Genomic DNA, 23,229 nt, shown 5'->3' with positions numbered 1-23,229 from the left:
AACTGTCTAGTCCGGAAGTACTTATTGGTTTTCATCCCATAATCATCAGTCTCTTCGTCACTTTGAACTTTATCACGTACATTATCTTTGGCAATTGTGGTTATCTTTCTTTATGTTGATCGTCTAGTTTTCTTGTCGTAAGGGTGGCAGAAAAACTCCAGCCTGTAATTACCTGCTACTGGTACTGCCTATCTGGAAAACTCTTCAACAGCAGTAGCTTAAAACTCCTGGCTCATTGATATAGCTGTGCGTAATTTGTCCTTTACGTCAATCTGCATTTGTATAAAAGAACTTTTCAAACATTTTTTGCAATTACTGTGTGATTTGATATGAGACAATCCACTGTGGCCATTCAACAGTGGCCCGCATTGAATTGGGCTAAGGACGTCAAAAAGCAACTGTAATAAATGGTATTGGCCATGAGGGCAGATTTACGCTCCGTTATGATTACGTGCATAGCTTGCAATCTGAAGGGGGGATCTGGGCAAGGCTATGGCCGTCAATCCCATTGATGCGGGTCTCCCAATGTGGTCTTCAATGTATCATCAATGAATTAAACCAAAAAAAAATGTTTCATTACAAATTATGCGGAGGTTTAATATACCTGAGAAAATGAGGTCCCACCGAGATTTGAACTCGGATTGCCAGATTCAGAGTCTGAAGTGCTAACCATTACACCATGGGACCTACACCCGCTCGACCTGATATCAACTAGCAAACTGTATGGAAAGGGAACAGTATGGAAAGTGAAAAGTATGAAAGCCTATTGGGGCTTTAGAGAGGAAATGTACCGTTATCGCACCGTACCTGTCCTTTTGATTAGCGCTGAATAAGTAAGCGGTACAGTAACGTTTTTTACTCCAACGCTTGAAAGGACAGTGTGGCAAAATGGGTTAGTCATGCAGCTAGACAATTGGCGATCGTTTTTTTTTTCTTTCTAGATTCTACACGCTATACATTCTCCCACTTGGTTGGAAAAAATCTGTACTATACTGATTCAAAAATAGGTTGGATGGCCAATGTATAGTTAGAAACACGTAGGCAGTTAGTAAACAAACGTATCCACTCACTACGGAATTTTCTTATGGCAGAACTGTTTTTATAGCGACAAACTATTTGGCAACTCGACGAAAACTTGCGCAAATAATTTCTAAATAACTGCACCATTGAGTAATTCTTAGGAAGTATTTCCACAACAAAAAATATAAAAATATTTGAATTTACTCACGATAGAAGCCCGTTGTCGAATGTACACTGCACGTATGATGCATCCAAATCTGCGCTGGGTCACTGGCGTCTCAATCACGAAAGCATGTAGTTTGGTTCCAATAATTCTATCAATGGATTTTCAGAAAGGAGTTTAAGTCACGTTTTTGAAATTGACACGTCAGAACAATATTTGTTACCTGAGGATAAACAAATGCTATACATGCGCCGTTTTCGTGAGCGCCAAAGGTATAAATAGGGTACCAAATTATTCAGCATAAAAACAACTTAAAATAAGGTATAGGTCTAGAAAAGAAAAGAGAAAAAAAATGTTTACTTTGCTTGCCAAAATTAGTATTTTTATCATTGCGTTCTTTTGAATTTGTGATTTGGAATCATGGACAACCATTGGTAGCGGCAGTTCTCTTTTGTGCCGTGTGGCATCGTATTTACACTGCCTCGTGCGTTATATTTATACTACTAGCTATTAGATCGGTGGGCAAAAGGATCACGCATTCAGTGTTTTTGGCAGAATGTCAAGCAATCTTGTTTTCTGGCCAAGAAGGTATCCGCGTCCTAGACTGCCGCAGTTCTCGCTCAACTGGCCGGGCCCTTGCAAGACCGCAGTCGTCGTGCATCTCTCTGCAGGTGCGGTGTTTTTCAAAATCTACAGCATCGCCAAGTCATGATGGAAGGTATGGAAGCGGATGGCAACAACAAATCGGTGCTGGCCGGATGCGAATACGAACTTTGCCAGCCCTTTGGCATTGCTCAAGTGTGGCAGCGCTTGCTAACGACGACCGAGTTGTCCACTGACACTATCCAAGATCGTCCAGCGCTCATACTTTCAGTCTGTCGGAACCAACTGCCCATCACATTCGGCCAGCTGGAACAAAGAGCTACGGCGTTGGCTCAAAAATTGTGGACCATCAGCCCAGTTGACAGGAGAACTTGTCAAGACGATTGGATTATCGCCGTCTGTTTACCACCAAGCACCGAGTTGATTGTTTCACTTCTGGCCATCTTCAAGCTCGGTGCCGCTTACCTTCCATTTGATCCTGCTTTTCCATCAAACAGAGTGGCACACATCCTCGACGACGCTAAGCCCGCGTTGCTCATCTCTTCCACTGCTGTACTAAACGAGGTTCATTTTAGTAATCTCTTTCAAGATTTGTCCGTTTATCGTTACGATCGCGATGAACACAACGAACAGCAATGTCAACAACTTGATTTACCAGCAAGACGCCAGGATTTGGCCGTGGTGTTGTACACATCCGGTAGCACTGGAACGCCGAAAGGAGTCCGACTGACCCATCGAAATATATATTATCGCTTGAATTGGCAGTGGCGTAACTTTCCTTTCCTATCGAGAGAAGTTTGCTGTTTTAAAACAGCCCTAACTTTCGTCGATTCGATCGCTGAGATATGGGCGCCGTTGCTCAAAGGTGTGCCAGTCGTCATTGTTCCAAAGATTATCACTCAGAATCCTGAGGTCTTTGTCACAACCCTTGAATCCCATTGTGTAACACGGCTCGTGTTAGTTCCTTCACTTCTGTCCGCTATTCTTGATTACCTTGGGAGGGACAATAAATCAGCAAAACCTCCCCTGCAACAGCTGCGGCTTTGGGTCTGTTCGGGGGAAGTGTTGCCACCCCAGCTACTTCGCCAATTCTTTCAACTATTGAACGGCCCAGTTTGCAACTTCTACGGCAGTACAGAGGTGATGGGGGACGTGACCAGCGTCACGTTTCGCAACGAAGAAGATGTGGACAGTTTAACGGTCGACAATCGGATCCCACTAGGTAGCATCAACTATTATTAGCAACAACCAATTATTAAAAATTAAAGAATCCTTCAACAGCTTAATATTATTAATGAATAACACAGGATCAGCATTGGATAATTGTGCTATTTACATCCTCAATCCATTTGGAGAACCAGTGGAAAGCGGCCAGATTGGCGAAGTATTTGTTTCGGGTGCGCACGTAGCTGATGGCTACATCAATGGAACCAAGACGGTCAACACAACATCGTTTATCGCCAACTCCACCGAAGAGAGGAAAGGTTAGTCTCATTTGAGCCATTACCTGCAGAGTTGCGCTAAATACCTGATAATTTAAAAAAACACGTAATACAAATTAGGATATGAAATAATGTACCGGACGGGTGACTATGGTCGGATTGTCAACGGTCAACTTTATTACGAGGGTCGGGCAGACTCGCAAATAAAGGTCCGCGGACATCGAGTAGATCTCACGGAGATCAATGCTGCCGTCCTTCAGTTGGAACAAGTGATCAAGGGTGTTGTCCTGTGCTACAAACCTGGACAGCCAGAACAGGTTTCCTTGTTTCCTGAGCATCTTAAAGTAACGAAGATAGTTAACGATTTAACATTCTCAATAGGAAATCATCGCGTTTGTTGTGACAAACACGAATCCTTTGTCGATTCATCAATGTTTAAAGAAAAAACTGGTCTCCTACGCCATGCCGAGGGTACGCTAAATTATCTACTGACACCAATCACGTCTATTGTTAACTGATCGAGTGTGTTGATGATAAGGTTGTCGTCGTTGGTGAAATCCCTCTACTAGTCAACGGCAAGATCGATCGACAACTCTTACTCAGAGACTACGCCAAGAATTTCAAAAGTAATCTGAAATAATACATTCAATGCTGTGACATCGAAGATTAATGAATTTCTTTTCTTTTTCTATTTCTTTTTGAAAATCAAATAAAGGTAAGCCTATCATTTGCAGGTGGAATGAGAATGAGCTGAACCGGTTGGATGAAAGAGAACGAAACGTAGCCAGTGCCCTTTTAAAAACAGTTTTGTCTGTACTGGGCGGATCGCTTCACAAACCATTGGCCTTAACGGACAACTACTTCTACGTCGGTGGAAATTCTCTTAACGCTGTTACAGTCGTTACGAAACTCAGAGATCAAGGATTCTATCTAGGTAACGAAGCGCAACTGCATAAAGTGTGAATAGAAATGTTATCGCTATTAACGATAAAGCTGCTCTTAAATAAGCTCACTTAACGCTATATGCTTTTACAGACCTCGTTGATTTCCTCGAGGCCGATAATCTCCACCAGGTTGTCATAAAGATGGAAGCTTCATCCAAATGCCGGGAATTTTCGCCAACTTGCGGGAAGCAGCCACAGCAGCAGCCTGTCAACGACTACAAGATTGAAATGTTAAATCCATTCGTCAAAGAGGAAGTCAAACGGTTTGCAAAATTGTCATTATATCTATAGATATTTTACTACTGAAATTTGAATTTTACCGTGTTTTCACAATCTCTAGCATCACGTGTGAATGTTTTTCACAAAAGGGGGATCTGGAATTACTAACCGGCGTCAAATACGAAGACTACGAGCCTCTCCTTGACGACGTCTGGGACCATTTTTTGGATGCAAACCTAAGGTGCAATTTACTACCAAATGTTTCCTTAATAGTTCATAAAATAAAATAAGGAATCATCCTTAACTCTGACATTGACAACAGTTTTACAGTTAAAAACCTCCAAGGACAGACAGTTGCTTGTGGAATGAATTGTGACGCGTACGACGTACCCAAGCTCAATCCTAGGGCAAAGGCGTTGGACTATGTTTTCGAAGTGCTTGAGCACGCCAAAGGTCCCGCTAGGTAAGTCCATCAAAACATTGTCAATAACCAAGCGATAACATCACGTTGCAAGTGTGTAAGGTCATAAGGCATCCTTGGTAGTAAGAATCAACACACGATCTTCGGCTTTTTTCCTGCTGGTGGTCACAGTTTTCTGGGCCACGTTCCCCTGTCCAGCCGAATATTTATAAACAAAAAAGTGCTGCTGCACTGCAAGAACGAACACGATGTGGCCAACAACATCAACGGCTTTGCCAAGTGGGCAATGCGCCAATCAACCGGGCCGACACGCGCGTTCCATAGTTCCGTCCACAAGTTCCGCCGGTTGCCAGCTTATGCTCGATGTGTACAGTAGCCAAAATCAGACCGCCCTTGAACGCCCGTGTTGTAGAGCAAGACGTTCTTGACCTTGGACGGTGTTCTATAGTGTGTACAAAGTGCATGAGGTGGATCCGTATTTATATGTCTCATACCAGGTGTTGAGCGTGATGACTGCAGCTCTGGCCCACCGGTGTATAGCGTTCCTGTAAATAGCGCTTCATTTTTATCAAATTAATAGTTATTTAATTTAGTTAGTAATGTCCTATATATTACGAATTGTAAAAACAGGGAGGCTCTGGTGAATGGAAAAAAGGGCCACGTTCTACAAAATTTTCTGGTAATTCGCTACATGTACATAATGAAATCAGCATTCATCGATTTTAGACACGAATAGAAAAAAAAACATGAAATGCTTGATGGTACCTTTTAAAAGACGCCAGTTTCATTTTGTTTTGCCTTAAACTACCGAAAAAAAAGGTCGTCACTGACAGCGCCCTGCTCACTCCGGCCGAGAATGTGGCGCTGGTTCAATGCGTCGAAAGAGAAACCTTGGCGCTCGCCAAGTCCAACGGTTTCCAATGCATCTTTACCTCCAATTCGAGTCCCCTAACGCAAGTATAACCAAAAAAATTATTCTTCGTACGCCAAACTTCATAATTAATCGACATAATTGAAATTCCAGCAAATTTGTAACGACGTTTTGGACTATGAAATCCTTGGGTAATTACAATGAAACGATTTTTACTTGATTTTGTTACTAATGCCCAATCCGCTGCTTTTAGGGAGTACCAAGTGAACCAATTTGTAGCGTCGGACGAGACGAAGCCCTTCTCCCACGCACCGGATTCTCAATTAATCACAATTGGGGTCAAATATCTTTGACATGATTAGTTGATTTATAGCAACAAATGGAACTCTGAAAAGAAGAGACCAACTATATACGTACAACCACATATCTGGAACACCATCGTACCTGCCAACGCAATCGCGGAAATCCATCTACAAAGTCGAAAAAGTCTTAATTGTTTTCAAATAACATCTGACATTTATTGGGACAGAATAATGCAAAAGACGAGATAATGCATCATTTGATGTCTGATCGCAATCAATCGCGTCAAACTGGCGCAATTAACATATTCTATTTGATTACTATGTACTTAATTTCATTTAGAATGCTACAAAGAATTATAATATACCACAGTATTACCAACTCAATGAGTGTACGCTGAATCCGACACACACACACACACATATATACACATCCAGAATCATTGACGCTGAAATATTATCAAAGTTGTGCCGGCCAAATCTCAGAATAGCCTTTGATAATCAAAAGCAATCTTTTGCGCAAGGTGAAAAACGTGGAAATGAAAATAATTCAATAAAGAGCACAAGATGCCTGAGATAACGTTGGATTGTCTCACTGAAACCTGTTTGAACTAACACAATAATCATACTTGTACCTACGGCAGACTAAATAACTTCCGTAACCTTCTTTGCACAATTGCAATTTCTGACTGAACTGAAATACATAGAAAAACTGATGTTGAGATAATGAGAAAAGGATGGGGCAGAATACTATTTTGTGCTTCCAGGAAAAACGACAGGAACGACCTTTCTTTACACATTTTCCTTTCCACTACTCTAAAATTCCACGTACAGGTAATGCCCAAGGACACAGGTAAATGTGAAGGATAGGTGATCATTTTTAAGGCAATGTTGCCACAAAAAGTCGTAAATACCCACGAAATTTCTACCATAAAAATTATCAATGAAGCTGAATACCATTCACTGGTTGGATTAAACTGATTTTGACGGGCAACTGACTTCACCGTAGAACCTAATAATAAAAGATTTAAGCAATTTTCCACCATCGCTGATTGAACCCAGACTAGGATGAAAAGTGCAAAAACAAACACATAGAAGATAACTGAGATCGTAAAATGGTTCTGTCGGTAAGTTTGGCTTGCTATATTTTTGTTCCATCCCATGAATCATAAACGTCAACCAGCAAAAGGAAGTGAAAGATTGAAAACGTCATTGGCCGATGTCCGGAAACAGCGGATGCTCGCCCAATGATTCTGTTTCAATCTCCGAACGTCTGCAGGGAAGGAGTAATTATTTATTTCCTCCCTATGCGTGGAGATTACATTCATAATGCAGAAAGCGGTGGACGCTTGCATACTGGTAGCGCTTTTTCAATTTAAAGTGACAAGCAACCAGTTACCAAAGCTTGTCAAAAAGAGGAGACGGAACTCAAATTACACGGCCGACAGCAACAATGCCAACCGCTTCCTTCATTTATTCCGGTCGAGCTATTTTATCTCTTCCATCACTGTTTGCCAGCGGCGAAAGAGCTCAACCGGTTTCTTATTTAACGTGACGCGATTGCATGGAACTCCGTGTCAGTCTAGTGAGAACCGGCGACATGGAAGGACGATCCTTTCTTCGCGGTGAAAGCCATCCAAACCTCAGTGATGATGGCGAGTGTTTCACGTTGGACGCAGTCTTGAATAAAGCTCTGTCAGAGAATCCAGAACTAGGCGAGCGTGAAGCACTGCATCACAACGGGATGGTCATCACCTTTGCCGAGTTGAACAGAAAAGCAACGCAGTTGGCTGAGCGGTTAGCGCGAGCTGTTGAATCACTACCCCCACCAGAAGGTGACAAGATCGTGGCGGTCAACCTGTTTCCTGATATCGAGCTAATTGTTAGCTTGCTGGCCATTTTCAAAATTGGCGCCGCTTATTTGCCACTCGATCCAACATTCCCAGCTGATAGAGTCTCACACATCCTTCAAGATGCCCAACCTATTTTACTACTCACCACCGGATCCATCCTGCAAGCCACGGCATTTGCATCCGTCGTTGTTGAGCTCAACGTGACAGTCTTTGATCTCGAAAACAAAAAGGGCAGTGAAGCGTCCAGCACTTTCAACGAAGAGACAAAGGGAAATGAAACTGCTCCACGTGTACGAAATGTTTTGGCAGCTGTGCTTTACACTTCGGGATCGACGGGAGTTCCCAAAGGCGTCCGTCTGGAGCACTCAACAATACTCCACCGACTCAATTGGCAATGGCGCACTTTTCCTTTCCATTCCACAGAGGTGGGCTGTTTCAAAACGGCTCTTACTTTCGTTGACTCCATGGCTGAGATTTGGGCACCCTTATTGATCGGGCAACCCGTTGAGGTCGTGTCCAAGCCCGTCATTCAGGACGCACAGCGTTTCATCGATCTCTTGGATCGATCCAAAATAACACGCCTCGTCTTAGTCCCATCTCTTCTCAAAGCGATGCTAACCCTTTTGAAATCTCGTGTCCAAATGACGGACGCATCTTTGCCACTTGCCGACGATGAACATTATCCTCTTCAGCATCTCAAGATGTGGGTTTGTTCAGGAGAGATCCTCACTGGCGAGCTACTTCTTGAATTCTACGATTGTTTTCCTTCCGGGACAGTTATTTCCAACTATTACGGCAGCACTGAATTAATGGGTGACGTTACCTACGCGACTTTCAGATCGCGAGAAGATGTGCTTGCTTCCTTCATTGATGATAAGATTCCTATTGGTAATAGCAGAATATTTTCAGAATGTAAGCTCCAGTTAAATTTATGCTGAGCGCTATGAAATTATGACAACAGGTAAACCCATGGATAACTGTGCCATATACCTGTTAGACTCGTCAAAAGAGCTCGTGAATGAAGGTGAGATTGGAGAGCTCTACGTTGCTGGAAGTCACCTGTGTTCGGGTTACGTGAGAAACCGAGAAATGGAACGTTTCTTGAAAAATCACGTTGACAACACACCAGGTATGCATTGGGTTTAAAAGATTAAATGAGACTTTGAAAAATAACTTAAATGGTAATATGCTTCGCGGAAGGTTATGGCGTCATGTTTCGAACGGGCGATTACGGTAGGATCATCAACGGCCAACTTTACTATTTCGGTCGTGCTGATTCGCAAGTCAAAATTCGAGGCCATCGCGTTGATCTGAGTGAAATCAACGCTGCCATCGAATGGAACAAATTAGTCTCAGCATGCGTCGTCCTTAGTTACAAAGCCGGTGAACCTGAGCAGGTTTGTTATAATATAGCAATTTAACTTTCAACACTAACAGCTTTTGCGAAATTTACCATCTTTATTGTCCTCCGCAAAAGGAAATCGTGGCTTTCATAATACCTGTGCAGAAAGAAACCACTGTTGAAATAATCAAAGAGCGGATGAAGGATAAGCTCTTATCTTACATGATGCCAAAGGTAATTCTCTTGTTCATGAAGTTCTCCTTTAATTTCAGTCTTCTATCGGCGTTCAATCCTTAGTTCGTGGTGATTGACGAGCTACCGTTACTCGTCAACGGTAAAGTTGATCGTCAGAAACTCATGCAAATCTACGCTGATCAACTCCACCAACAAAAGGGTACACAGAACTTCTGATTGCAATCTAAAACAAACAATGATTATGGATTTTTGCATGTTACATAGGCACAACAAATTATTCAACGATATGGGACAGCAATGAATTCAGTCGTGAAGAACGAGCCCTTTTAAAGACAATCCATTCGATAATCGGCACTTCATCTGGTAAACTTGTTCAACTTTCGGACAATTTTTTTGAAATTGGAGGCAATTCCCTCAATGCTGTCAATGTGGTCACCAAGCTAAAAGATCAAGGCTTTCACATAGGTAATCAATAGCTACTGAGAACTTGGTTACGTAAACGTTTCACGCAACCTCATACCATTACATCACGGCAGATTTAACCGAATTCCTAGGAGCCTCCCAACTACGAGATCTAGTTCCAGAACTTTTGCCCGCAAAGCCGGGATCAAAGACGCACACATGTCCTCAACTTTACGATCACGTAGTAGAAATGCTTGATGCATCAGTAAAGGAAGACGTCATTAGGTACTAGCCCCAGCTACAAACATCTACAAACTTTTCAACGTGTCGAGCATAGCTTAGTGAAATCGATTTGATGTTAGGATTATTAGCCATAGCTTCTCGGAGAAAGCAGAGCTTGAACTGTTGACTGGCGTCACTCGCGAGGATTACGAAATCTTCATGGAAGAGCTCTGGGAGCCGTTGGTGGCAGCTGAGTTGAGGTTAAAACATGATTAAATTTCAGTGCACTACTGTTGTCCGACTATTGTTTCGTTATTAGCTTTGTCCTCAAGGATGAGAGTGGAAACGTCGGCGCCGTGGCACTAAATTTCGATCTTTTTGATGAGCCAGTGGTTGAACCAAAAGCCCGCCGTTTGGCATACGTCTTTGAATTTCTCGAGTCGATTGAGGCTCCTGTCAGAGAGAAACACTTTGAAAAGCGAAACAACTTATTGATCCATAGTTTTATGATGGCAACGGCAGAGACATTCAGTGCACTAGAAAATGTCAAACTCATTCAGAAAACGGAAGAAGAAATTCTGGCACTGGCCAAACGGAAAGGCTTCGTGGGTGTTTTCACAACCAACACTAACGAACTCACGAGGGTAACTGCCAAAAACTGATCATTTTATACCTTTGATCGAAAATGCTGCAGCCCAAACTAACTCGCCTTGTCATTCACCAGCAAATCTGCGACGATCTCCTGGACTATACCGTCCTGTTCGAATGCCAAGTGAATCAGTTCGTCGCATCTGATGGAACAAGACCCTTCTTGCACGCTCCTGATACCCAGTATTCAACTGTTACAGTTAAATACATCCATTAAACTTTCCAGTGAATCCAGTTATAATATTTTGAAAACTCCTGGTGAGCCTAGTAGAACTGCCAAACGACAACATAATTGACTCTAATACAGCAAACGTTTTTTAAAGCAAAGCGTATTACCGTTTGCGTTCGCTTTAAATAATAAGAACATGTACTCATTTGATTCTGTGTGTCATGACGGGAACCACATGAAGCTGTACTTTGAAAAAAGAAAAATTTTAAAATGCTGCGGGCTTGCCATACAGTTTGGTTACCTTGTTGTAGCAGGGTGAAGTCTAATACGGGATAAACTAAAATAATACAGAAAAAAACGGTGACCGCTCATGAGTAAAAATGGTTGTCGGATGACTGAGCACAGCTTTAGTTTTTCCTGTCGTAAAAAAATAAATAGCAAATAAATAAATGAAGGTCGCCTCTTTATACTAGAACGTGGAATGAGTAGAAGCGGATGGAAGCCCAACCTTCAACAAGTTTTAACCGTTGGCATCACCTCAAATTGGTGATGTGAAATGAAAACATAGACGCCCATAAAAATAACCGAGAGACGCATCGTCTGTTTGTGGAACAAGATTTGATGGCAAAAAAAACAAAAGCTGAATCTTCTTAACGGATTCAGCATCGCAGGTTATTGTTCAGGTGAAGTTCGCCTTCTAATGAAGAAGACGAAAAAGGAAATACAGCAGAAATAAAAAAAAGTGCAAAATATTGCCTATTTTGGATTGTTTGAACGGGAAAAACCCGTGGTATGCAAATCTAGAACATTCAAAGGAAAAATAAACGCCCAGCAACATGACAGAGAGACTCATTGCCTTTTCGCGGAACAACCTTTACTGGCAGCAAAACAAAAGCTGAATCTTTTTAATGCATTCAGCCATTGAAAATTGCTATTCAAGGTGACTCGCGTGTTAATAAAAAGAAAGGAAATGAAAATACATACAGCAGAAGTAGACTAAACAATGCAAAACACTGCCAATTTTTGCATTGTTTCAGCGAGAAAGACTCGTGATGTGCCAATCTAAAAGATTTAAAGAATTACTTGATGTGGCACCATAAACGAATCCTTGACTCATTCAAAATTTTTGAAGGACGTGTGCTGAATGACCAGTTTGTCAGCAAACATAATTGCCACGTTTGACTGAAAAAGAGTAGGCTATTATGAAATAAAAAACCTAAAGAAGGAAGGTTCCCTCATGCCATTCACGAATTGTTGTGTAAGCCAACACATCCATTCTTGGCGTTTGCGCATTATTGTAGCTATATTATTTTTACCATCTGTCTCGTATTCAGAAAATTTCTTTACCTTGTTCCAGTGATCAGCAACAGGTCAGGGTTCCCAATTAGAATGTATATCGTTTCTGGAACACTCGCGTGCTTTCGTTTTGGTGTGGGTTGGTTTTGTTCTTCAGCGCCATCAATGTGGGTCGATGTGTACACAAAAAAGGTGTAAGTGCAGCTCGATTTTTCCTTTTCTTTGGCAAAGATTGCGATGTGTAGTACCACATGTACAAACAAAGCGGGCAGGTAAAAGTAGTAGTGGTCGATCTTCTCGCAATGCTACCATAAGCGAGTTTCGCCCCTCGTGAGGTTTTGGAAAAAAGTTACAAAGCACCCACTAAAACTTTTCTCCGGCAGTGGTTTCGTTCATTGTACTCCGATTGCTTCGCAAAAAAAACAAGCTAAAGATATGCAGAAAAGGGAGAGAGTTGAGTTGATTGACCTTTTGCTAGCAGTGAAATCCTGCATTCATGTTACGTAATTCATGGGCTATATTTGAAAGAGGGAAGTGTAGTCTACTGTAACTGAAGTGATCTCCAACCCACAGGTGTCGTAGAAAATGAGATTGAGCTGAACAAATCTGTTCTGTGCCCGTCTTTTTTATTCTGCGATTATGCAAACGACCATGGAATTCAAAAATAGATTTTATATAAAGAAACTGAAACCCAAACTTCCTTAAGACTCTTTTTTCCTTAATTGCCTCTTCCTTAGAAACGAATAAATAAAATAGAACCATTTAACAAGCAATCTACATGAACCAATAACGATTTGATGTGTAGTTTTCCTATGGGTCTGCGAAAAATTCAGCAGTAACATTGAAAGCAACGACTTATGCGGTTAGACAAAACAAGGTAATTGCCTTCTAAACTTAGCCTCCAAAATGAATCATCAGTTCTCCACGGTTAGTTTTCAGTGCAAAATGGCTGTTTTGATTATCAGGGAAAATTAAAAACAATTGTAGCGTGAAAGCGTGCGTGCAGAGGGAAGTTTTGTACTGATATACACATTCAGGTTGCGGTTTTGTCATTATCATAAAGGTAGTTTCACTTATGACTCTTGACGATACTAGGAATTAATGTATTTCTTTTCCTATTCCAGTATTCTTTTACTGCTGTAAATAAACATACTAAAGCTTTGTGTGCTAGCTACGAGCTGGTTTTTATAATACTATAATTGCGGCTACCAATGCTGGTATCGACATGGGAGTGAGCCGATGGAAGTATAGAAACCGTGACGAATTCTCACCTGCGCGCAGCCCAAATTTCATACTATGCGTGTGCAATTTTGTTATGCTTTTCACGGACCTTGCTTACCGCATCACCGGAAGGCGATTTCTGATCGCTTTCTGTCATTGGATTTATGGCGCAATGTCTCACACTGTGAAAGGAGTTGAAGGGATTTAATGTTGGCTCTCTAGCTAACCTGTAAGTAACAGAGCAAATGGAGCAAAATAACAAATCATAATCTTTCTTGATTACTACAAATGCAACACCATTGTTCTGATGACGCCTCTTATCTTTTGGACGAGGTCGAGTATGAAATAAAGCCCCATAGCACTGACGCTGAAAAATCTAAAACAGGAAGAAAATAAAACAACAAAAGAGAGCCAAGGTAAATAAGAGTTTACCAATGGAAAACCTGGTGAAGGAAAAACTAATGATGAAATCAATAATAAAGAGAGCGCGGAATATTGCGCACTGAAAGGCAAGGTAGAGGTCGTTTAACACAGAAAAAGTTTAGATACTGTCTCTGTCGGAACATTCGGCTTGCAATTTTTATTTCTTTCAGCTACAGTATATTTGCCAGAGGCGAATGTGCTCAACCGGTTTCCGTATTTAACAAGACGCGATCGCAGTGAAATTGAAGTCATTCTAACCAAAACTGGCGAGATGGACGGACGATCATTTCTTCGCGGAGAAAGCCAGGCAATCCGCTGTGAAGGTGGAGAGTGTTTGACGTTGGACGCAGTCCTGAACAAAGCTCTGTCAGACAATCCAAAACTAGCTATGCGCGAAGCATTGCGTGACAGCGGACAGGCCATCACCTTTGCCGAGCTGAACACTAAAGCAACGGAACTGGCAGAGCGATTGGCGCGTATTATTGAATTACTGCCGCAGCCGGATGGTGACAAGATCGTGGCGGTCAACCTGTTTCCTGATATCGAGCTAATTGTTAGTTTGTTGGCCATTTTCAAAATTGGCGCCGCTTACCTGCCGCTCGACCCGACATTCCCAGCTGATAGAGTCTCCCATATCCTTCGAGATGCCCAACCTATTTTACTGCTCACCGCCGGATCCATTCTGCGAGCAACGGCTTTTGCTTCCGTCGTTGTTGGGCTCAACATGCCCGTCTTTGATCTCGAAAACAAGGAGAGCAGTGAAGCATATATCGTATTCAACGCAGAGACAAGAGGAAATGAAACTGCTCCACGAGTACGAAATGTTTTGGCAGCTGTGCTTTACACTTCGGGATCGACGGGAGTTCCCAAAGGCGTCCGTCTGGAGCACGCAACAATACTCCACCGACTCAATTGGCAGTGGCGCACTTTTCCTTTCCATTCCACAGAGGTGGGCTGTTTCAAAACGGCTCTTACGTTCGTTGACTCCATCGCTGAAATTTGGGCTCCCTTATTGATCGGGCAACCAGTTGAGGTCGTGTCCAAGCCCGTCATTCAGGACGCACAGCGTTTCATCGATCTCCTGGATCAATGCAAAATAACGCGCCTCGTCTTAGTCCCATCGCTTCTCAAAGCGATGCTAACCCTTTTGAAATCTCGTACCCGAACGACGGACTTGTCTTTGCCACTTACCGATAATGGATATTATCCTCTTCAACATCTCAAGACGTGGGTTTGTTCAGGAGAAATTCTCACTGGCGAGCTACTTCTCGAATTCTACGATTGTTTTCCGGCCGGCACAGTTATTTCCAATTATTACGGCAGCACTGAATTAATGGGTGACGTCACCTATGCCACTTTCAGATCCCGCGAAGATGTGCTAGCCTCTTTGATTGAGGAAAAGATTCCTATTGGTACGAGTATAGTTATAGTCCGAATACAGAAGACCCAATTTGACTAACACTGAACGGTATGAAACCGGTGACAATAGGTAAACCCATGGATAACTGTGCCATATACCTGTTGGACGCCTCAAAAGAGCTTGTAGATGACGGCGAAATTGGAGAGCTCTACGTTGCTGGAAGTCACCTGTGTTCGGGTTACGTCAGAAACCGGGAAATGGAACGTTTCGTGAAAAATCAAGTTGACAGCACTCCAGGTCTTCATTGGGTTTAAATAGTTACTTCTTGAAAAAATCATTTTAAAATAACTAACTCTTTGAAAGGTTACGACGTAATGTTTCGAACGGGTGACTACGGCAAGATCATCAATGGCCAACTTTACTATTTCGGGCGCGCTGATTCGCAAGTCAAAATCCGAGGCCACCGTGTTGATCTGAGTGAAATTAATGCTGCCATTGAAGGTAGCAAACTGGTCTCGACGTGTGTTGTTCTTAGTTACAAACCTGGAGAACCTGAGCAGGTCTGTCATAGTGGAATCTTTTGACTTTCGGCATCAACAGTTTTTGCCAAGCTAATTATGTTTGTTGTCTTCCTCAAAAGGAAATCGTGGCTTTTGTGATACCCATCCAAAAAGGAACCACCGTTGAAACAATCAAAGAGCGAGTGAAAGACAAGCTTTTATCTTATATGATGCCAAAGGTAATTTTCCCGTTCATGAGATTTTTCTTCGATTTCAGTCAACTGTTGCTGTTCGATTTTTTAGCTTGTGGTAATCGACGAGATACCATTGCTCGTCAACGGTAAAGTCGATCGTCAGAAACTCATGCACATCTACGCTGATCAACTCCACAAACAAAATGGTAAACAGACTTTTAGTCTTGATCTAATAGCAAAAACTGTGATAATGGCTCTTTGCGTGTAACACAGGCAGAACTAATAATTTAAAAATATGGGAGGGAAATGAATTCAGTCGCGAAGAGAGAGCCCTTTTGAAGACAGTCCATTCGATAGTCGGCAGTTCATTTGGTAGACTTGTTCAACTTTCGGACAATTTTTTCGAAATTGGAGGCAATTCCCTCAATGCTGTCAATGTGGTCACCAAGCTAAAAGATCAAGGCTTTCACATAGGTAACCAATAGTTACGGAGAACATGATTACGTAATCGTTTCATGTGACCTCATACCATTACATCATGGCAGATTTAACCGAATTCCTAGCAGCCTCTCAGCTAAAAGAGCTAGTTCCAGAACTTTCGCAACGACATCTGATAACAAAAACACACACATGTCATCGACTTTCTGGTTACATAGTGGAAACGCTCGATACGTCAGTCAAGGAAGAAGTTATCAGGTACTTACCGTCATTAAAATAATGAAGCTTGTGGCACGAAACGTAAAGAAATTGATTTCATGTTAGGATTGTCAGCCGTTGCTTCTCGGAGAAATCAGAGCTTGATCTGTTGATTGGCGTCACTCGCCAGGACCACGAAATCTTCATGGAAGAGCTCTGGGAGCCGTTGGTAGCAGCTGGGTTGAGGTTAAACCAAATTAAACTTCACCATAACACTCCTTTCTGAAAGGTTCTCTTTTTAGCTTTGCCATCAAAGATAATAGTGGAAACATCGTAGCCGTGACACTCAATTTCGATCTTTTTGACGAACCAGTTGTCGAACTAAAAACTAGCCGTTTGGCATATATTCTTGAATTTCTCGAGTCTATCGAGGGTCCGGTTATAGCGAAACACTTTGAAAAGCGAAAAAACTTGTTGATTCATAGCTTTATGATGGCAACGGCAGAGACAATCACTCCAGTAGAGAATGTTTATCTCATCCAGAAGATGGAAGAAGAAATCCTTTCACTGGCCAAACGGAAAGGCTTCGCGGGTGTTTTCACAACCAATGCCAACGAACTCACTAGGGTAACTGGCAATTATTTATTACATACATTTCGTGGAAGATGTAACTTTCCAATTAACCCGTTTGTCATTCACTAGCAAATCTGCATCGACCTACTAGACTATACCGTCCTGTTTGAATGCCAAGTGAATCAGTTTGTTGCATCTGATGGAACAAGACCCTTCTTGCACGCCCCTGATACCCTAGATACAATTGTTACCGTTAAATACGTCAGTTAAGCTTTCTAATGAAGACACCTATAATTTTTTTTAACTACTGGCGAATATATATAGTATGTAGTAGATCTGCTAAACGACAAGATTCAATTGACTCTAATACACATACGTTTTCTTAACAAAGAGTATCGCGGTTTTTATTCGCTTTGAGTGATATGAACATGTATGCATATGAATCTGTGTGTATGAGAACTACAAAAAACTGTACTTTGAAAAATGAACAATTTTCAAATGCTGAGATACTGAATAGTACGAACGCCTTTAAGGCTTCAGCTTGGTTCGTGAGATGCGGACCACGGGCACACGAAGAGAGTGGAAGAAGAAGTGAAACAGGGAAGATTGGGATGGGACTAATTTCATACAGAAGAGAAAATAATGTGCAAAATAGAATTGGGGTGGAGGAGGAAACGTTGAATTGACTTTGGCACCGACATATTAAGGAAACTTCGCGCCCCACAGTCGCAACAACATAGGTGGGAAAAGGGGAAATAATAGGCCTACTTTTTCTTCCGCACTCTTCAATACTCGCGTCTGCGTTGTAACATTCATCCTGCTATTTACAGAAGATCAAGTCCCTTCGACTACTAAGACGAAAACCGTTCCAAACTAGCCCGTCGCCGTTGCTAAGACCGTAGCGACTGAGGCAGGTGTGTCTTCCATTTTCCTCATCTTTTTAATGCGCTTCCATTCACCGGCGGCGTAGTTCATCTGGAAATGCGTCTCGACGACTCTGGTGGTGGTAATGCCATCACTAGCCGTTACAATCTCTTCGTCCTCGCTCAATTTGATGGTGACGATATTTCCGAGATGAGGACAAGGATTTTCTAGAAAAACGAATAAAAACAATTAGCCACATCGTTTAAACTACTGCACATCCTACTACATTCATACCTCGAGAACCTGCCATGAAACCCAGAATCAGAGCTTTTTCTGGCCGCGTGACTTTGTTGGCGTTTTTGAACATTTCTTGGGCTTCCTGCATTTGCTCACGCTATTGAAAAAAAAAAGGGTTTGTCATTCAATCAACACAAACAGAAATAAAAATCAAACTAACCGTGAGCATTAATGCTACGCTCTTCTTTGGTGGAGCTGCCGGTTGATTACTCGACGTCGTTGTTGCAATAGGTTGTCCAGCAGTAGCTGCAGGTTGGACTAATCGGTAAACGGTGGGCACGGTCGCGGCAGCTGATGTCGCAGCCGGTGGTTGGCTTGTGACAAGCCTGACTACTTGAGCAGGTGAAGCAAGCGAACCTGAAGGTAAAGAGCTGATTGACGGGGCAGCCGGAGGGCGTACGGCTGCCATTCGAGGCGGCTCTTTCAAAGGTGTAAGAGGAGGGATGGACGTGGAGGCCAAAGGTGTGACAGGGGTTGCCGGCGTGGGTGGCGGATTGCTTGGGAGTAGGCCAGCCGCATAATCCGGTGTCGGGGTAACTTTCTCGGGAGTTTCCGTGACACTTCCTGTCTCGGATTCTTCACCTGATAAAGGCTGTGATGGATTCGGGGGAGTAGCCTGTGACTCAGTGGCTGCTTTCTGTGCAGCTTCCAACTCTTCAAAGACGAAAATAAAGATATATATAAATAAAGCATTCGCAATAAAATCAGAAAAAATCTGTTAGCGTGAACGTTACCTTGTTGTCGCTTTCGCTTTTTGGCTTGGGCAAATCCGATTGGCTGCTCGGTGATATCGAGCAGTTTGATGCCACCATCTTTCCTGCCAGCTAGAGTTCGGGGGGACGGACGGTTTGGGCCAGCGGATGGAGATGAGCCTAATGCACCAACGCTAGTGGGCGTAGATCCCGCCCGGGAAAGTGGCGATGCGAATCCTCCTATATGTCGGCTAGGAATTCCTTTCAACGGAGTTGTGTCAGTCATTTTCCGTGGAATTCCTCGTGAACGTAGTGGAACTGTAGGGGCAGGATTCTTTTTCAAGTTATTTTGGGCATCTGTGGATTTCTGTAACAGTTCGGCACGGAGCGCCGCTGACTTTGGTTTCCTCTTAAGCGTAAAATGTTTAATTGGATGAGACTAAAACAAAAAATTTACCACAGGAAAAACGTTAAAATAATTTTCATTTTTGGCGCGAAACGCAATGTATATTACCTGTTGACCAACCACAGTGAACAGCGCTGTTTTGTTCAAGTATGGGCATTCCAAAGGAAGCATTCCAGTTTCTCCATGTTTTTTCACTAAAAATCATGTTCAAGAAAACACAATAAGGTTAAAATGAGTAAGATAATTTAGGAACAGGTTTTCTCGAATTACCAAGTTTTCGAAGATCATTTGCCAGATCGTTGAATATTTTTCTAGTGTACTCATCTGTGGCAGAACCAATTTCCATGTTGAGGGCTCCAGTGGCCGGGTATGTTTTGAGGATTTCAGCCACCATCGCCACCCAAGGATCACCATCAACAACAGCCACCTCCAGTATTTCTTCTAATTCTGTTTTCCACTAAAACATGAATAAATGTATGAAGTTTTAATAAGGCATGAAATCCCAAAACAAGAACCTGAAGCACAAATTCAAACTTAAATGAAGGGACACTGACCTCTTCTAAATTCCTCCTTGAGAACTGGAAGAAGGATAGCAGAAATTTGAGTTTGACTTGCGTTTGCAGTTCGACAAAGCATTCTTGGATATTCTTCAACACTTCGGGATTAAGTTGAGAACAAATAGAACCGCCTGCCCAAGAATCTGTGCTTGTTCCGAGTTTATTATGGAGCCAAAGTGACGTATCCGAGTCTCTCTATGGACGCCATTTTTCCGCCCTGTGGGAAAAAAACTTTAGAAAACAAATGCAACAGCGTCCTAGACAAACAGGGCCCGTACAATGGTATTCCACAACCTGTTTACAAGGCGTGTTACTGGGTTATAAAAAATAGAGGTTGACAGCGTCATCGGCGCGTTCCCCCAAGGCTCTGTTGCTTGGCTTACATGAACAGCCGCTTGGAGCGCTGCTAACGTCATTTTTCTCTTGTGCGCAATTCTAGGCCAGCCATAAATACGACGCCCAACGTTCACATTGCAGCCTGACTTTAAAACGTAGTTTAAACGGTGTAGAAGGCAAACAGCAAAACGACGCGGGAAATCACGATGAAAATACCACAGCGCTGCCACATCATTGTGAGTCCGCCCCGCCTGGAAGAACGAGTGATTGGGTTTTCATCTGGGCTGTATTTTGCCGTTGGGTCGGGTCCAGAAGGTTAGGTTCAGCCTAGAGATCTGAAACCAATTTGGATGATTATCACGATTTCTTTGAAAACCGTTTTAATTAATACAAAGTTGATAAAAACCAATTATACCACTACAACCGAGCTTCATTCAATCGATTGGCTATGCGCTAAGGCACGGTCAATGATGAGGGGAAAGCTCCACGATAATCACTTAGAAAACTTCAGCACCGAAGAAAACTGTAGGACAAACAGATAACGATTCAATTTCTAGGTGGAATACTTTGAAACGACAGATTTACTTATTCAACTGAGCAGATGCTCACCTGATTGAACTGCTGCCACTGTCATTATGTAATCTTACACCAAAAACATCGTAAGTAAAATGTTAGTGAATGCAATTGGCAGGTGCCTTGGTACAGTTACACAGTTTTACTGGCAGGACTGACTAATTTTAGTTCTCCTTAATTTAAGCGTTCCTAAAATTCAGTGTTACATATCAATCGTCAAGTATTAGCCTAATGCAGTCTTACCGACAATTGATGGTGTATGCGTTCCCTCAGCTGCATGAAATAAAGAGACCGAGGGAAATCAGCCACACTTATGGTGTTGGTAAAACCCTAAAGAAAAGGATAGACTGTCAATGTTTAGAATGTAGGATACTTTGTTTACATAGACTTAGACCTTTTCTCTACGAAGTAGAAATACGTATACCTATTGCTAAAACAATACAAGCGAAGCAAAAGAAAGCGAAAATCGACATACCTGACAAACAAAGCGTCCAGCTAGGGCGTTGTGACAACTGCTCAGTTGCAATGGAAGTTCCTTGCCTGACTGTGAATAGTAGTTGGCTACTGTCTTATATACACCCAGACGTGTTCCACGTTCTGGAAAGTTTAGGGTAGAGGAACGTAATTTTCAAAATACATTTTTGTTTTCGTCGTAAGCTCGGGGATATTGCCATTCCCCCTCGATTGACACGATCTCGTGCAGTGACCTAGAATACATGAATAACCTTGGGCAATTCAGCATGGAGAATCAAAACCCATTTTTGCCCTGTCCAGCTCAGTAGTTCACTCACCTGCACAATATGCACTACTGTAGATTTGTCGGTCTTGATGCCGTTAAACTGATTCATCCTTTCGCACATGGATTAAAGTTTCGTTTACAAGCTAGATACCTTTCATTACTTATGGATACACCAATCATGCACCAAAAAATGCATCAGCACCTGACCTTGCCACTGCCCGTGTTTAGTTTAGTTGCATATGCCAAGCCGTATTCTGCTGGGTCCTAATATTTGCCTAGATAGAACAGAAAAACGTAGATTAAGTTAAGGGTAAGTAAGTCTAAGTTAAAATTAAAGTTATGAATAAGTAAGTCTAGTTAAAATTAAGGTTAAGAATAAGTAAGTCTAGTTAAAATTAAGGCAAAATCTACTTTAAGTAACGACGTAATCCATCTCACCCATTTCTTTTGCACACCACTGCCTCGGACATTTTCCTAAATTATTGGGTTATTTTGCCTGCATTCGCCACTCGCTAACCATTTTTATGCAATGGATTCTATGCTTTCACATCTGCTTTTTAAAATAAGCAATTTGCCCCCCCCCCCCCCCACCCATACGTCTACCCATAACTTCAAATCCCAATTATTCCAAATGGCCTCCTGACTATTGAATTTTTTTTTACTGATACTTTGTGTTAATATCTGTGTTTGATGCCTGTTAGAGTTAAGTTGAAAGTTGTAACTATACATAATTGCTCAAATGCTATTATTTTTTGCTTTCTCGTTTTCGTGCGATCAGGGGGAGGGCAATCTCCGAGGGCCGAAGAGGACAGTGGACACCGAAGGATCGCTGTCGGAGCTACCAAGATCATCGCCAAGGATTTTAAGGTACATGTTTTTTATTTTAAGTGTCTAACCAAGTTTTTTTTAAAAATGTATTTAGAAGGGCCCACAGCACTAGCGAGGAGGACGAGTGGACACCGAGAATCGCCGCCAGCGACACTAGATCGTCGCTACGGAGTCTAAGGTATATTTAATAAAAATTCAATTGTCTAACCATATTTTTTTACTGTATTTAGGAGAGCCCCCAGCACCATCTAAGAGGACCACGGACACCAAGGATCTCTGGATCGTCGCCCTGTACCATAAGGTATTGATGTTAACAATACAATTGATAATAACTGTTACAAATGTAACGTTACTGTCTAACCATGCAATTTTTAATTATTATTATTTTTTTTGCACTTCTTTATTTATTTATTTATTTTTTTGTATTTAGGAGGGCCCACAGCCCCATAGAAAAGGACCACTGGACTTCGAGGAGCGCTGAACCGTCGCCCTGGACTCTAAGGTATTGATTTTAACATGTTCTTCATTATTTCTTTTAACAATGTATTTCTTATTAATTCTTGTATTTTTTAAAATGTATTTAGGAGGGCCCACTGCACCACCGAGGAGGATCACTGCTCCGAGGATCGCCACAGGAGCAACGAGAGCATCGCCAAGGATCGCCAAGGCTCGCCAGGTATTAATTTTTCTTTTTTAAGCGTCTAACCATGTTTTCTTTCAGGGGTGTAGGAGGGTCCAGATCACCAACGAAGAGGATGACTGGACGTCGAAGATCGCCGGCGGAGCCACTAGACCATCACGAAGGGTTTTCAAATATATCTTTATATCTTAAGTAGTTAACCATATTGTGCCTTTTTTTTAAAATGCATTTAGGAGGACCCACAGCACCACCGAAGAGGACCACTGGGCACCGAGGATCGC

General features: G+C 42.3%; 4 protein-coding genes and 1 non-coding gene across 6 annotated transcripts; 3 read left to right on the top strand and 2 right to left on the bottom strand.

Moving 5' to 3' along the window:
- Positions 1-615: 615 nt before the first annotated feature.
- Trnaq-cug (transfer RNA glutamine (anticodon CUG)) lies at positions 616-687 on the bottom strand. The gene has a single exon. It is a non-coding gene; the product is annotated as a tRNA-Gln (tRNA).
- Positions 688-1,821: 1,134 nt separating this feature from the next.
- On the top strand, positions 1,822-6,364 carry LOC130697500 (beta-alanyl-bioamine nonribosomal peptide synthetase ebony-like). Its single transcript, XM_057520401.2, has 13 exons — positions 1,822-3,008; positions 3,094-3,270; positions 3,349-3,545; positions 3,610-3,699; positions 3,767-3,854; positions 3,944-4,162; positions 4,264-4,435; positions 4,513-4,632; positions 4,714-4,854; positions 5,443-5,491; positions 5,632-5,769; positions 5,837-5,874; positions 5,937-6,364. Exons 1-13 carry the CDS (start codon positions 1,892-1,894, stop codon positions 6,034-6,036), a joined length of 2,646 nt encoding a protein of 881 aa, XP_057376384.1. The 5' UTR covers positions 1,822-1,891; the 3' UTR covers positions 6,037-6,364.
- A 1,179-nt stretch (positions 6,365-7,543) lies between these two features.
- On the top strand, positions 7,544-10,874 carry LOC130697499 (beta-alanyl-bioamine nonribosomal peptide synthetase ebony-like). The gene is made up of 10 exons (XM_057520400.2): positions 7,544-8,723; positions 8,797-8,964; positions 9,036-9,232; positions 9,313-9,411; positions 9,475-9,571; positions 9,637-9,837; positions 9,909-10,059; positions 10,137-10,256; positions 10,316-10,640; positions 10,721-10,874. The coding sequence occupies exons 1-10, from the start codon at positions 7,547-7,549 to the stop codon at positions 10,859-10,861; spliced, it is 2,676 nt and encodes an 891-aa protein (XP_057376383.1). The 5' UTR covers positions 7,544-7,546; the 3' UTR covers positions 10,862-10,874.
- Positions 10,875-13,974: 3,100 nt separating this feature from the next.
- Positions 13,975-17,320, top strand: LOC130697501 (beta-alanyl-bioamine nonribosomal peptide synthetase ebony-like). Of its 2 annotated transcripts, none has more exons than XM_059494647.1 (10): positions 13,975-15,165; positions 15,243-15,410; positions 15,477-15,673; positions 15,754-15,852; positions 15,917-16,013; positions 16,081-16,281; positions 16,353-16,512; positions 16,570-16,689; positions 16,746-17,070; positions 17,146-17,320. In XM_059494647.1, exons 1-10 carry the CDS (start codon positions 14,025-14,027, stop codon positions 17,284-17,286), a joined length of 2,649 nt encoding a protein of 882 aa, XP_059350630.1. In that variant the 5' UTR covers positions 13,975-14,024; the 3' UTR covers positions 17,287-17,320. The 2 variants fall into 2 exon arrangements, with proteins under 2 accessions (XP_059350630.1, XP_057376385.1); XM_057520402.2 differs by having other exon boundaries at positions 13,995-15,165; positions 16,353-16,503.
- Positions 17,321-17,449: 129 nt separating this feature from the next.
- Positions 17,450-20,108, bottom strand: LOC130697515 (negative elongation factor A-like). Its single transcript, XM_057520422.2, has 7 exons — positions 19,830-20,108; positions 19,546-19,732; positions 19,384-19,469; positions 18,912-19,308; positions 18,338-18,831; positions 18,175-18,274; positions 17,450-18,107 (listed from the first exon to the last, which is right to left on the bottom strand). Exons 2-7 carry the CDS (start codon positions 19,667-19,669, stop codon positions 17,890-17,892), a joined length of 1,419 nt encoding a protein of 472 aa, XP_057376405.2. The 5' UTR covers positions 19,670-19,732; positions 19,830-20,108; the 3' UTR covers positions 17,450-17,889.
- Between the last annotated feature and the right edge of the window lie 3,121 nt (positions 20,109-23,229).

The sequence above is a fragment of the Daphnia carinata genome, chromosome 3 (assembly GCF_022539665.2).
Source record: "Daphnia carinata strain CSIRO-1 chromosome 3, CSIRO_AGI_Dcar_HiC_V3, whole genome shotgun sequence".
Lineage (NCBI taxonomy): Eukaryota > Metazoa > Arthropoda > Branchiopoda > Diplostraca > Daphniidae > Daphnia > Daphnia carinata.
Note: the sequence above shows the minus strand (reverse complement) of the source record. Positions and strands in the feature narration are given on the sequence as shown.

Bases quoted from the DNA above. Each gene is read 5' to 3' on its own strand.
- LOC130697500 (XM_057520401.2), top strand. From the start codon at position 1,892: ATGATGGAAGGTATGGAAGCGGATGGCAACAACAAATCGGTGCTGGCC. The intron at 4,163-4,263 runs GTAACGAAGCGC...ATGCTTTTACAG, and splicing joins AGATCAAGGATTCTATCTAG to ACCTCGTTGATTTCCTCGAG. The intron at 5,492-5,631 runs GTAATTCGCTAC...CCGAAAAAAAAG, and splicing joins ACGTTCTACAAAATTTTCTG to GTCGTCACTGACAGCGCCCT.
- LOC130697499 (XM_057520400.2), top strand. From the start codon at position 7,547: ATGGAACTCCGTGTCAGTCTAGTGAGAACCGGCGACATGGAAGGACGA. The intron at 9,412-9,474 runs GTAATTCTCTTG...TTCAATCCTTAG, and splicing joins TATCTTACATGATGCCAAAG to TTCGTGGTGATTGACGAGCT. The intron at 9,838-9,908 runs GTAATCAATAGC...ACATCACGGCAG, and splicing joins AGATCAAGGCTTTCACATAG to ATTTAACCGAATTCCTAGGA.
- LOC130697501 (XM_059494647.1), top strand. From the start codon at position 14,025: ATGGACGGACGATCATTTCTTCGCGGAGAAAGCCAGGCAATCCGCTGT. The intron at 15,853-15,916 runs GTAATTTTCCCG...TCGATTTTTTAG, and splicing joins TATCTTATATGATGCCAAAG to CTTGTGGTAATCGACGAGAT. The intron at 16,690-16,745 runs GTTAAACCAAAT...TTCTCTTTTTAG, and splicing joins TTGGTAGCAGCTGGGTTGAG to CTTTGCCATCAAAGATAATA.
- LOC130697515 (XM_057520422.2), bottom strand. From the start codon at position 19,669: ATGGTGGCTGAAATCCTCAAAACATACCCGGCCACTGGAGCCCTCAAC. The intron at 19,309-19,383 runs GTAATATACATT...TTTTTGTTTTAG, and splicing joins TCACTGTGGTTGGTCAACAG to TCTCATCCAATTAAACATTT. The intron at 18,108-18,174 runs GTATGAATGTAG...TCGTTTTTCTAG, and splicing joins TTTCATGGCAGGTTCTCGAG to AAAATCCTTGTCCTCATCTC.